At 39.4% G+C, this 13,414-nt stretch overlaps 2 protein-coding genes across 4 annotated transcripts; both read left to right on the forward strand.

Moving 5' to 3' along the window:
* Nucleotides 1-8,423: 8,423 nt before the first annotated feature.
* On the forward strand, nucleotides 8,424-10,000 carry LOC121979585 (uncharacterized GPI-anchored protein At1g61900-like). Its single transcript, XM_042531581.1, has 3 exons — nucleotides 8,424-8,476; nucleotides 9,064-9,258; nucleotides 9,351-10,000. The coding sequence occupies exons 2-3, from the start codon at nucleotides 9,129-9,131 to the stop codon at nucleotides 9,998-10,000; spliced, it is 780 nt and encodes a 259-aa protein (XP_042387515.1). The 5' UTR covers nucleotides 8,424-8,476; nucleotides 9,064-9,128.
* A 541-nt stretch (nucleotides 10,001-10,541) lies between these two features.
* LOC121982842 lies at nucleotides 10,542-11,616 on the forward strand. 3 transcript variants are annotated; one of them, XM_042535884.1, is made up of 4 exons: nucleotides 10,542-10,655; nucleotides 10,843-10,989; nucleotides 11,073-11,240; nucleotides 11,579-11,616. In XM_042535884.1, the coding sequence occupies exons 2-4, from the start codon at nucleotides 10,847-10,849 to the stop codon at nucleotides 11,592-11,594; spliced, it is 327 nt and encodes a 108-aa protein (XP_042391818.1). In that variant the 5' UTR covers nucleotides 10,542-10,655; nucleotides 10,843-10,846; the 3' UTR covers nucleotides 11,595-11,616. The 3 variants fall into 3 exon arrangements, 2 of the variants coding, with proteins under 2 accessions (XP_042391818.1, XP_042391817.1); XM_042535883.1 differs by lacking the exon at nucleotides 10,542-10,655 and having other exon boundaries at nucleotides 10,811-10,989; XR_006112289.1 differs by lacking the exons at nucleotides 10,843-10,989; nucleotides 11,073-11,240; nucleotides 11,579-11,616 and adding an exon at nucleotides 10,721-10,797 and having other exon boundaries at nucleotides 10,543-10,655.
* The last annotated feature ends 1,798 nt before the right edge of the window (nucleotides 11,617-13,414 follow it).

Raw genomic sequence — 13,414 nt, forward strand, 5'->3', positions numbered from 1 at the left:
ATAGTAGACAAATTGACCAAGTCTGCTCATTTCCTAGCAATTAGAACATCCTATTCTATTAAGCAGTTAGCACAATTGTATGTGAAAGAGGTCATCATATTGCATGGAGTTCCCAAAATCATAATTTCTGATAGAGATGGTCCTTTTACTTCACACTTCTGGGAGTGTGTTCAGAGAGCTCTTGGCACTAAGTTACGATTCAGCACTGCATTTCATCCTCAAACTGACGGGCAAACAGAACGGGTGAACCAAGTTTTGGAGGATATGCTACGGGCTTGTGCCTTAGATTTCAAGGGCAGCTGGTGTCGATACCTATGCTTAGCAGAATTCGCATACAATAATAGCTATCAAGATACTATTGGAATGACACCCTACGAGGCTCTATATGGAAGGAGATGTCAATCTCCTATTTGTTAGTATGAAGGGGGTGAAAAGAAACAAATGGGATCCAGACATACCTCATCGAAGACACCACCCAAGCTATTCAGAACATTCGCCAGAGAATAGAAACTGCTCAGAGCCGGTAGAAAAGCTATACAGATGTGCGTCGTAAACCGCTGGAATTTGAGGTTGGGGACTCAGTGTTCCTTAAAGCAGCTCCTATGAAAGGAGTGATACGGTTTGGGAAGAAAGGAAAGTTGAGTCCACGATATGTGGGGCCATACTTGATCACCAAAAGAGTTGGCAGGGTAGCTTATGAGCTGAAACTACCTCAGGAAATGTCAGCTATTCATAATGTATTTCATGTCTCAATGCGGAAAAAGCATGTTTCCGATGCAAACCAAGTGATTGAATCACAGTTAGTACAAGTTCAAGAGGATCTCAGTTATGAAAGTCGACCTATTCAGATAATAGATCGAGAAGTTAAGAAGCTGAGAAACAAAGAGATACCACTAGTAAAGGTACTGTGGCAAAGTCAACAGTATGAAGAGGCAACTTGGGAGCGTGAGGACGAGATGAGACAGAAGTATCCACAATTGTTCTAGTTCGAGGACAAACTTTTTATAAGGTATGGGGGATTATAACACCCATAAATTTTCTCTATTCAAAAAGGGCAAAGAGAACTAGCAGAAGAGAAAAAGAAATAAAAATAGATTTAAAAATGGCCTTGGGTAGGATTGAACCCAAGACCTCTTATATATGATTGGTTAGAGTTTCCATTAGGGTGGTGGTAAAACATCACATTAGAACTAGGAAATAATTGATTATAAGCAGATTTTGTGTGAGGAGATGCTTCAACTTTCACTTAGTATAAAAGGGAAAGAATGAGATGAAAACCTAACTTTTCATCTCCCCTTCTCTTCTTTCCCTAGCCGAATTTCTTCTTCCTCTCTCTTGAATTTTTGGCCAAGAAACCTAAGGCTCCAAATCTTGAAGCTTTCCAAGGGAGGGATCTAAGGAGAGGGTTCCTTCCAAGGAGGTAGTACGCGGGGGGAAGGTGTCTTGGAGATTTCAACGTTCAAGAGAGAATTTGTCTTCCCTACACCCTAGAATTGTAAGACTTAGTGAAAGGATGTAAATACCTCTCACCTGCAGTATAAGGTGTTTCGTTTGTGCATGTAAGAACTTCCTTGTTGTAGTTGGGATAGTTATATGCATAGTTAAGAAGTAAGCATGTACACATGTTAGAGAAGTAAACATGTTTAAAAGTTACAGGCAATGAGATGTAAAAGGCCCTCTAAGTTTGGGATTAATAAGAGCATGTGAGTACCTTGAACTACTTCCCATGAAGTTTTGGGACTAAGAAGTAAATTCAGGTGCCTTAAGGAGCTTCCCTATAAGTGAGGGGGATTTAGCGCACATAAAGTGTTTGTTTAAATGACAAATATGTGCAAAGTATAATAAAGCAATATTTAAATAAAGTATTTTACTTTTAATTGGCATGTACTAGACACAAGGTCCATGGGTGGGCTCCCAAAGCGCCCCTAGGCCCCTAGATCGCCTAGTAGTACCTTAATAGGCTTGGATTAGCTACCTCGGATCTTATTAAGGATGCGCACAAAGTGGTACATTGTCGGTCCGAAAGAAAGTTGAATATTATGTTCAATAGTTATGTAATATAAAGTTTTCAAAACACATTATTCGCTTAAGTGGGAAGCATTCCTAAGTTTAAAAAACTTGAGTTTAAAGAGTAGTTAATACAACAAGACTTGCTTTTGCATGTTTATATTTCTAGCATGGTTTCAAGTTGAGGTTCTTGCATGATAAACCTATTTAAAATGCATGCCATGTTCAGATTTTTGAACTATATGTTTTAGTATGAGCTTTATGTTTTTCCGCAAACATATTTGGAAAGGATGTTCTTGTTTTAATGCTTGATATTCTTTGTGAGTAGATGGTGCTTACTAAGCGTTTGCTTATAGTTTGCATTTCCTTATACTGCAGATAAAGGTAAAGAAAAGCTCGAGTAAGTGGAGGCAGTAGGGGCAGTGCTTGGTGGTGTGTGTGTGTGTGACGGAACCGTGGAAGAAGATCCTGGAACTTGTTGGTGCAAGGAAATGTGTTAAACTGGGTTTTAGTGTACCTTCCTACCTTTTGACTATGCAAGTAATACCACTAAGAATTTCTTATGACGAATTGTCAGTTAATAGTAATTAGTGTGTCAAAAACTCTCCCTCAAGTGAGGGGATAGTGTAGTAGCCAAGGTTGAGTAAAAAGGAGAGAATAAGTCTTTTATGGAGAAGGGGGTGACCTCCACACGGCCTGTGACACGGCTGTGTGGAGTCACACAGCTTCGCCATTCTCCTCCTCGGCTGAGGTGACATGGCCGTGTGGCTTACACGGCCATGCACCCCTTCCTGTCGGCTGGAATGACACGACCGTGTGACACACACGGTCGTGCACCCCTTCCTGTCGGTTGGAGTAACACGGTCGTGTGACACACACGGCCGTGCACCCCTTTGTCTCGGCCGAGGTGACATGGTCGTGTGAAGTCACACGGCCAGGCACCTCTTCTTCTCGACTAAAATGACACGGTCGTGTGGATTCACACGGCCGTGCACCCCTTACCTCTCAACAGAAGGTGACACGGCTGTGTGAGTCACACGGCCGTGCCCCTCTCCCTCTCTGTCAAGGTAACACGGTCGTGTGAGCCACACGGTCGTGCCCTACTCTAGCAGGAAGGACCTTACACGGTCGTGTGCCATACACAACCGTGCCCAGTTTCGGGTCTAGTAAGCCTACACGGCTGGCCATTAACACATGGTCCGGACCCTTTAGCAGCTCTAGACTTCACCTCAGCTCCGCATCGTTTCAAAACACGACTCAACAGTCGAAACAAGTTCAGAGTAGATCTCTAGATCGAGCTATGTACATATAACGAAGTCTTTAGAAGGTAACTAAAATGGAGTAACGTCCGTGTCTTGAGTCAGGGTTAAGAAATGCGGTCATTACATTCGTACTCATTTCTGAAGGTTCTGATGAGGTATACCTTAATTTAAGCAAAACATTTTTCAAAATCATTGCATGCTTAAATAAAAAATTAACCGAAAATGAAAATCAAAATACAATGCTCCTTGAGGAAAATCAACACCACAAGGAACAAATCGAAAATTCTAATCCAAATCAAATTGTAAAACTTGAGGAGGAAAACTCAACATTAAAAATTAAAATTAACAAACTTAAAGGGATGTTAGAAAATTTTACAACTAGATCTAAAAACTTGGATCTAATCCTTAAAAATTAAAAAGTTGTATACAACAAATTGTTGGGTTTTTCGGGCCGCAAAAATAGTTTTTTTTTTGTGTTGCGGAAACCCCGAATCCCATACCGCCGGATCCGTGAGAAGTTATAAAACAAAAATTTCTACGTGTACGAGTTTCTCTAACCTAGATCTACACTAGATCTACAAAGAAAAGGAGTTTACCCTTGATGTGATGCCCTTCGCAAATCCCGCTCGTCCAAGGTTCGCCGGATCTCAAGGTTGTCAAGTGTACAACCCTCTATGTGTGTCCACACGAACAAATCGTTGGAGAGAACCTCTAAAGATGTGCTAGCAACCTTAGAAGATCAGAAATGGTGGAGGAGAGGGAGATAAGAAAGGTAGAGAGGAAGAAGAAGGAGGTTACAAAAACCAAATGAAACTCACACTTGTGTAATTAAGTGGCCGGCCACCTTTTTGAAGCTTATAAACCTCCTTGGGATTTCAAGAGTCACAACTCTTGATCTCCCTCATGAGGTGGCACATACATGTGCTAGCCTTGATGATATGGCACATCATCATTAGTCCACTTAATGCCAACTCACAAATGAGGTGGCAATGGTCAAGTCAAACTTGACCTTTCATCTTCCTCTCAAGTCAAGTCAAACTTGACAACTTCTCTCCCATGGTTGATCAAATCTAACCATTGGTTCAAGTCAATTTTAATTTAATGAATCTCTATTCATTGAATTAAATTGGCTCAATGAGTCTAAGTCCAAATTAGACTCATTTAACACATGAACCAAATTGAGTCCAACTCAATTAGTTTACTTTGGATTACTCTTAATCCAATTTGGTTCATCACATGAACCTAATCCTCTTGGTTCATCATATGAACCTAATCTCCATCTAATTGCCCTTTGTGTGTGACTCTAAAGGTTCTTGTAATGTTGGCAATGCTCCTAAACCCATTTAGAAGCATAAGTAATGAGCGGTATCTAGAAACACATCATTACTACCCAAGTTACAAGAATGTTGAGATCCAACATCACCTTGTGACTACTAATTGTCACTCTTCACAATATGTGACAAGTGTCCTTCTATCCTTGACATCTAGATTGATCAATATGAGGCATAGACCGTGTCATCCTCTAATCAATCTAAATCTTGAATCCCAAGTAGACTCACTCAATCAAATGAGCTCAACATCTCATATTGACTCATTTGGGCATGGTCATGCACTTAGTGGTCTCACTCTATCAAGAATAATGATGTCTCTCTCGTCATATAGGAGGGATAGATCCCATCTACATCACTCACATCCCTCCGCATAATCTGTTACATACCCAGTAATCACCTTTATAGTCCATCTAGTTACGGGTGATGTTTGACGAAGCCAAAGTATGTAACTCCTTATGTAGGGAACCATGGTGACTTCAGGTCCAAGGACTAATAGTCATACTAATAGCCACATGAGAAAGTATATGATATTCATGGTGGGTCATTCAGTATACATTTTCCAATGCATACCCATATGTCAACTTGATATCTTCATATCCATAACTTGTGAGATCAAGTCATCGAGTTGACCTACATGCTAGTCTCGTCGCATTAACATTGTCCCTGAATATTAATACTTGACTAGAAATGATTAAGAGTAGTGTTCCTATATCATCTCACTATCGATTCAACCAATCGATTGATATAGGTAAGAACCTTCTACTCAAGGACGCTATTATACTTAGTTATTTGACACCAATACAAGTAAGCATAATAACCATAAATAAATACCTTTATATACATAAGAAATATGATATAATGAGTCCATACAATAATCATCAAATGATTGACTCTAAGGCTCTAACTAACAATCTCCCACTAGCACTAGTGCCAATCAGTATAAGCTCTAAGGCTTAATGACCTAGTGTGACCATCATGCTTTCTCTGTGCCAAAGCCTTGGTCAAGGGATCTGCGATGTTAGCCTCAGTGGGTACTCTGTAAATCTTCACATCTCCTCTATCGATGATCTCTGGAATGAGATGGAAGCGCCATAGTATGTGTTTGGTCTGCTGGTGTGAGCGAGGTTCCTTAGCTTGTGCTATTGCTCCATTGTTGTCACAATAGAGATCTATGGGATCAGCTATGCTAGGAACCACCCCAAGTTCAGTAATGAACTTGCGGATCCAAACTGCCTCCTTTGTTGCTTCTGATGCAGCAATATACTCGGCATCTGTTGTAGAATCAGCGACTGTGTCCTGCTTCGAACTCTTCCAGCTCACAGCACCACCATTTATGCAAAACACAAACCCAGACTGCGATCGATAATCATCCTGGTCAGTTTGGAAGCTGGTATCACTGTAACCCTTTACAGCTAGCTCATCATCGTCTCTATATATCAAGAAATATTCTTTAGTCCTTCTCAAGTACTTAAGAATATTCTTGACCGCTATCCAGTGACTTTCACCTGGATCTGACTGGTATCTGCTCGTCATGCTCAAAGCATACGAGACATCAGGATGAGTACATAGCATGGCATACATGATAGATCCTATGGCTGAAGTATAAGGGATCTGATCTATGCGGTCTCTCTCCTCACTAGAAGAGGGACCTTGAGTCTTCGAAAGACTCACACCATGTGACATCGGCAGAAATCCCTTCTTGGAGTTCTGTATGACAAACCGTAGTAGTACCTTATCAATGTATGTACTCTGACTTAGGCCAAGCAATCTCTTAGATCTATCTCTATAGATCTGTATGCCTAGAATGCGGGATGCTTCACCTAAGTCCTTCATTGAGAAACAAGTCCCTAGCCAAGTCTTGATACACTGCAGCAAAGAGATGTCTTTCCCAATGAGTAGTATGTCATCCACATACAATATAAGGAAGACAACTGTGCTCCCAACAACCTTCTTGTAGACACAAGGTTCATCTTCATTCTTGATGAAATCAAACTGTTTGATTGCATCATCGAATTGAAGATTCCAGCTCCGAGAAGCTTGCTTTAGTCCATAAATAGACCTATGCAGCTTGCATACTCTGCCAGTATGTTGTGGATCTACAAAACCCTCAGGTTGTGTCATGTACACATCCTCGAGCAGGTTTCCATTCAGAAACACGGTTTTGACATCCATCTGCCAGATCTCATAATCATGGTACGCCGCAATAGTAAGCATGATCCGAATGGATTTAAACATCGCTACTAGAGAAAAAGTTTCATCATAGTCAATACCATGAATTTGCTTGAAACCTTTAGCTACCAAGTGACCCTTAAAAATAAGTCCTTCCATGTCAATCTTTCTTTTAAAGACCCACTTACACCCAATGGGTTGGACCCCTTCAGGTGGATCAACTAAAGTCCATACTTGGTTAGTGTACATGGATTCCATCTCATATCTCATATCCTCTAGCCATTTCTCGGAATCTGGTCTCATCACAACTTCCTGATAAGAGGTAGGCTCATCCTCAATGAGCACAACGTCATCATGGTCAAACAAGAGAAATGAATATCTCTCAGGCTGACGACGTACCCTATCAGACCTGCGAAGAGGTAGGTCTGCTTGAACAGGTTGTTGTTCCTCAACTCCTTGTAGAACAACATCATCCACAACACTTTGTGGTTCTAGTTCAACTTCCATCAAGGCTTCAGTGCTATGGTTCACATCTTGAACTTCTTCAAGATTGAACGTACTCCCACTAGTCTTTCTAGAAACAAAATCCCTTTCTAGAAATACCCCAGTCTTAGCCACAACTATCTTGTGTTGACTGGGAATGTAGAAGTAATATCTCTTCGTTTCCTTGGGATATCCAATAAAATAGTACTTATCAAATTTGGGTCCCAATTTGTCCGAGACTTGACGTCGAACGTAAGCCTCACAACCCCAAATCATCATAAAAGACACTGGGGCATCTCTCCCAGTCCATATCCTATATGGTGTCTTTATTACAGCCTTAGATGGAACTCGGTTGAGAATGAAGGCTGCTGTGTCTAGAGCATAGCCCCAAAGATACATGGGAAGATCTGTGTGACTCATTATAGACCGTACCATATCTAATAAGGTGTAATTCCTCCTTTCGGATACACCATTCCACTGTGGTGTTCCAGGAGGAGTGAGTTGAGATAGAATCTCACACTCAGTTAGATAGTCACGAAACTCATGGCTAAGGTATTCACCACCTCGATCTGATCGAAGTATCTATGTGAAAAATGACTTTTTACTTCGTCGCGATTTACTTCATCAATTTAAATATACGAAGTAAAAGTGTATAATCAACTTCGCTGAAAAAACTGACGAAGTATATACAAATATAGACTTCGCAAATTTAAAAACGCGGGCTTCGCTTTAAACTGAAATAAGCTATTACTTCGGAAAGTTGTTAAATACCGAAGTAGTAACGTCGTGAATAGAATTTTTAGTGTTTACTCCGAAGTAATAGTACAAGAGTTAACTTTTATTTTGAGACCACTTTTATTTCCCCCCACTTTTTCGTTTTCTTGGGTTAGGGTTCCCTCTGCCGAAATAAGGTTGGACCTCCTCTTCCTTCCCCTTCATTTCAGTCCTCTCCGTTCCCCCTCATTAGGGCTTCCGATTTGGAGTCTTAGGCAATAGAGACGAAGGTTTCCTCGTTAGGGCTTCCGAAATAAGGTTTGATAACTTGAACTTTCTTACGCAGGGTTTAGATTGCATGTGTTTGAGATATACAGTATGTTTTCTTTCCTTCGATTTCTTTTCCTTATTCTTCTTCTTTTTCTCCTCCTTTATTTTGCAAAATAAGGGGAGGCGCCCCGCCGCTCTCCGTCCCTCCGAATCTCCTCGCCGCTTCCCTCTTCCTCTTCTGTGAGTACGCCGGACTTCTTGACCTCTTGCTCCAGTTTCAAAGATCTGATTTTGCCGTTTGGTTTGTCGAGTTTGTGGTTTGATCTTGGCTCCGAGGGTTTTGCTGATGCTGGCTTGTCCCTTACCTGGGTCGGTGGCAAAATTTCGCGGTTTCGTGTGGTTGACTGAGTGGCGACGTTAGATTGCTCTAGAGAAAAACTAGTCGCGGAATTGGTGTTTGATTGGAAAGCTGTGTCTACGGGGTAGCCATGCGTTTGACTACCTTTTCCTGTGTAATTAAAGAGGAATTGAATAATGTGAAACCTAGTGTCGTGAAATCTGGTGATAGGTTAATTTTCTTCCTCGCGTTGGTTGTTATAGAAAGGTGAGCTTTTGTTAGGTGTAACGTAACTACCAAGTAGCTCAAAGTTATTGAGCGAAGTATGATTCATGTAATTTCTCTTGCAATAGAGAGTACCAGGAATGTTCACTTTCATTACAACGAGTTTATGTTATTTTTTTTTCTGTTCAGTATACGCAGTTGATCATTATGAAGAGCTATATGTTTCAGGTAAGTTGCTTAATCCTAAAATGTACTTGTCATTCAGGTCTACTGAACTTCTGCAATCTAGACAAAATATTGGTTAATAGCTTTGAACTAGCGAATAAGGTCATGGAGGCAAAGGAAACAAATTTATTGCCTGATACTTCTCCAAACAGTGCTCCACAACCTTTTATTCCTTTACTTGCTCCTTCCCCTATGGCAGCACCATTTTTCCACAATAGCACTCCAAAATTATCAGGTTTCTTTGGTTTCATGTATAACTGGCTAGATATAGTTTGCAAGTATTCTTTTATTGTATGATCTTTTATTTGGTTTGTCATGTTGTTGTAGGACAATGTTCATTGAACTTTTCTGCAGTTGACAATTTGTTAAGAACAACTGCTGTTGATTGTTGGGCCTCCTTCGCTCCTTTCTTAGCCAATGTTATTTGTTGTCCGCAGTTCGAGGCTACCCTTGTTATTCTAATTGGACAAGCAAGTAAAGATTCAGGTTTACTTGCGTTGGACTCTGTTCATGCAAATTATTGCCTATCAGATATTCAACAGATTCTTGAAAGTCAGGGTGTCCCTAGTGACCTTCATGATATTTGTTCCATCCGCTCTTCTAACCTCTCTGAAGGATCCTGCCCAATTAATGATACCATTGGGTTTGAGAGTGTTGTTGACTCTTCTAAACTCCTTGCTGCATGTTCAAAGGTTGATGCTGTGAATGAATGCTGCAGACAAATCTGTCAAAGTGCCATCAATGAAGCTGCAAAAAACCTTGTCTTGAAGGATGGCGGATTGATGACGAATATGGAAATTAATGATACAACAGTGGAGTATTCATCTACTGTGAACAGCTGTAAAAGCATTGTCCTTAGGTGGCTATCTAGTAGACTTGATTCTTCATCTGCAAAGCAAGTGTTGAGAGGACTATCAAACTGTAATGTCAACGGAGGTAACTTTACAATTTCTTCTTCCAGACTCTTTGCCATCTAGTTTAGTAGTTTATTTGAGTTGCTTCTTGATTTGGATTCACAATCTGCTAGCATGAGTGAATGTCTAATTGTTGTTATGCTCTTTTGAGTAGAGTATGCTCACTGGACCAATAATCATGCTTTATGAGTTAGGAGTTTGGTAACTAAAAGATTAACACATAGTTAATGGAACATATAGAGTTGATATGGATGCTCAAGTAACAAGGAGCAATGGATTTTTTTTTTTATATTAAAAAATGCCATTATTATTTGTCTTAGTGGTAGCATGATAGATTATTGAATTATGAATTAATGTTGTAGGGCATGGTTTAAGTTGATCAATTGATTTCACAGTATTTGAGTTGAATAATGAAAGGTAAAGTGTTGCCAAACAAAATTTATATTTAATTATAAAGGAGATTCAGTATTAATGACATGGTGTGAAGAATAAGGGGAATGTGGTGGCATATGGCACGATAGTATCCGACGGAGGCCCAAATGTAATGCTGCACAATGCTCCACTTGGGGAAGGCAACTTAAAGGTGTCTGTTGATGTTGTTTTACAGGAGGAAGCAGAGCTTCCAATTCCACTTAAGTCGGGACCAACAGTAATGGTAGATGCTGTTGGAACTGTGGTTGGCTGGCCAAAAGAATTGGTGATATTTCCGACGACAAAGGTATTTTCAGTTCACTTTTCTGTTACTATAGTTATATATTTTGCTACAATTATTTAAAATTACAGAAAAAGAAGAAACCTGCACCACCATTTGCTATTTTGGAGGTTCCTGATGAGAAAAATAAATTCAAGGAAGTTGAAAGTGCTCTACCAATGCCATGCAAGTTTTTGTATTCTTTTGTTGTTAGACTGATGACTGAGGAGGAGACCATTCCTATCGAATTTGATGAAGCCATGTTTGGACGTAATGTGAGTACATCGTTGTTGAGAGAGGATGCCATGCGCTGTATGGAAATGAGAGAGATAGGGTCCAGGCAAATTTTGGTTTACATGGGGTAAGTTATGTCTTATATACAATTCTTCTCTTTGCATGAGTTCATGTCTTAAGTAACCATGTTTTTTTATTACTTGAATGCAGTTACTTGTACAAGTACTTGAAGGAAACAAACAGGGCTGAGTATGTGTCGTTTGTGGATCCCAATAAAATACCAGCCACACAAGATGGCAGTACCTCTTCACAACACATTGCTAATCAGTTGAAAGCATCAAACGGAGATAGCATATGCCTTATCCCATACAACACTGGGTATATTTTTAATCCCTGCTCAATTCCTAATACATAGTAGCTTAGCTATATATTGACAATCGTGCAGGAACCACTGGATCTTGACCGTTATAAACGAGCATCTAATCACCATGCGATTGGAACTACTAAAACTTAAGGTTCAAAAAACTGTTGGATCATTTTTATTGCACATTTAATGAAATGTTATTGTTACTATAAGAGTGCATATAACAATACATATTTATTTATCTTATCATGCTTTTGTTAATTTAATTCATGATTTTTTTGTCAACTTATTGTGTTTTGATTTAAAGTTTTCAGTTACAAAACATAACATGATGGTTCTTTCTAAATTGCAGTTTGCAGGTTGTGTGAAGAACCAGTACTATACGCAGACACAATATGATGAAGTGAGAATTGAATGGAGTGAATTTGTGTACTCATATTTGAAGTGAATTACAGGTTGTGTGAATGAACCAGTACATGTTTTTGGTTTTTATGGCTTATTTTGATCATATTTAGGGAGATTTATTTTGTATAAACATATGCTGAAATCATGGCTTATTTTGATCAAGGCTTATGAAGTTACCTTTTGTGATGCTCAAAATTACTGAAGTCTAAAAATAATGAAATAAAAAGAGAAAAATTACTTCACTTTATTCATAAAATCCGAAGTAAAATCTACTTATAACTTCGAAGCAATACAATTTGTTGCTGTAAAATAGTATCAACTACTTCAGTTATTACCAAAAATTTCGAAGTAGTATCTATCTATTACTTCGATCCAGAACGAAGCTAAATGTAATTTAATCGATAATTACTTCAGGAATTAACGATATATGATGAAGTAAAAGTAATCCATTACTTCATTTTTAACCGAAGTTAAAGTAGGTATATTACTTCACAACAAATACTAAACGATGAAGTCGAAAAGGATTTATTACTTCGGTGTTTTTAAAAACCGACGAAGTTATACGCACTTTTTACTTCGTAATATGTCCGAACCCGACACCCTATACGACTTCGTTTTTTATGGGCCTACGACTTCGGAGTTTATCCGAAGTAAAATAAATCTTTTTACTACACGCGTGTCTACTTTGGTAAAAACAGGTCTTTTACTTCAGGTAATCAACAAAGTAAAAAGTCGTTTTTCACTTAATACTCTTGCCAAGCTGGTTTTGTACTTAATTCTTGAATTCCTTGAACTTTTCAAAGGATTCTGACTTATGTGTCATCATATACACATAACCATATCTATTGAAATCATCAGTAAATGTAATGAAGTACCTATAACCACCCCTAGCAGCGACATTGAAAGGTCCACATATATCACTATGTATAAGTCCTAACAAGTCAATCGCTCTCTCGCTGTGTCCACTAAAGGGAGTCTTGGTCATCTTGCCCAGTAGGTATGACTCGCATGTCTCATAAGATTCATAATCAAATGAGTCCAGCAAACCATTTTTATGGAGCTGGGATAAGCGTTTGTCATTTATATGACCTAAGCGACAGTGCCAGATATAGGTTTGGTTCATGTCATTTGACTTGAACCTCTTGGTACTTATGTTATAGATAGGGTTTTCAAGGTCTAGAATGTAGAGTCCATTCATCAGAGGTGCACTACAATAGAACATATCATTTAAATAAACTGAATAACATTTGTTCTTTATTATAAATGAAAAGCCTTTCTTGTCTAAACAAGAAACTGATATAATATTCTTAGTCAAAGCAAGCACATAACAACAATCATCCAATTCTAGTACAAGCCCAGAGGGCAGAGATAGAGAATAAGTTCCTACAGCAACAGCAGCAACCATGCTCCATTGCCTACTCGTAGGTCCACTTCACCCTTTGTCAATGCCCTGCTATTTCTCAGCGCCTGCACATTAGTACAAATGTGGGAAGCACATTCGGTATCTAATACCGATGATGAAGAAATAGATAGATTGACTTCTATAACATATATACCTGGAGTGGAAGTCTCACTTCTCTTCTTCTTAAGATCTTCCAGGTACACTTTGCAGTTCCTCTTCCAGTGCCCGGTCTGACCGCAATGGAAGTAGGTAACATCCTTGGCAACCCCTCCTTTGGGTTTCAGTGCCTTGCCTTTACCCTTGGCTTGGGACTTTCCCTTACCTTTAGGCTTGCCCTTGCCCTTGTGTTTCTGAACCATCAGAATAGAGTTGGGCTTAACC

Source organism: Zingiber officinale, chromosome 5A (genome assembly GCF_018446385.1).
Source record: "Zingiber officinale cultivar Zhangliang chromosome 5A, Zo_v1.1, whole genome shotgun sequence".
NCBI classification, from domain to species: Eukaryota; Viridiplantae; Streptophyta; class Magnoliopsida; order Zingiberales; family Zingiberaceae; genus Zingiber; species Zingiber officinale.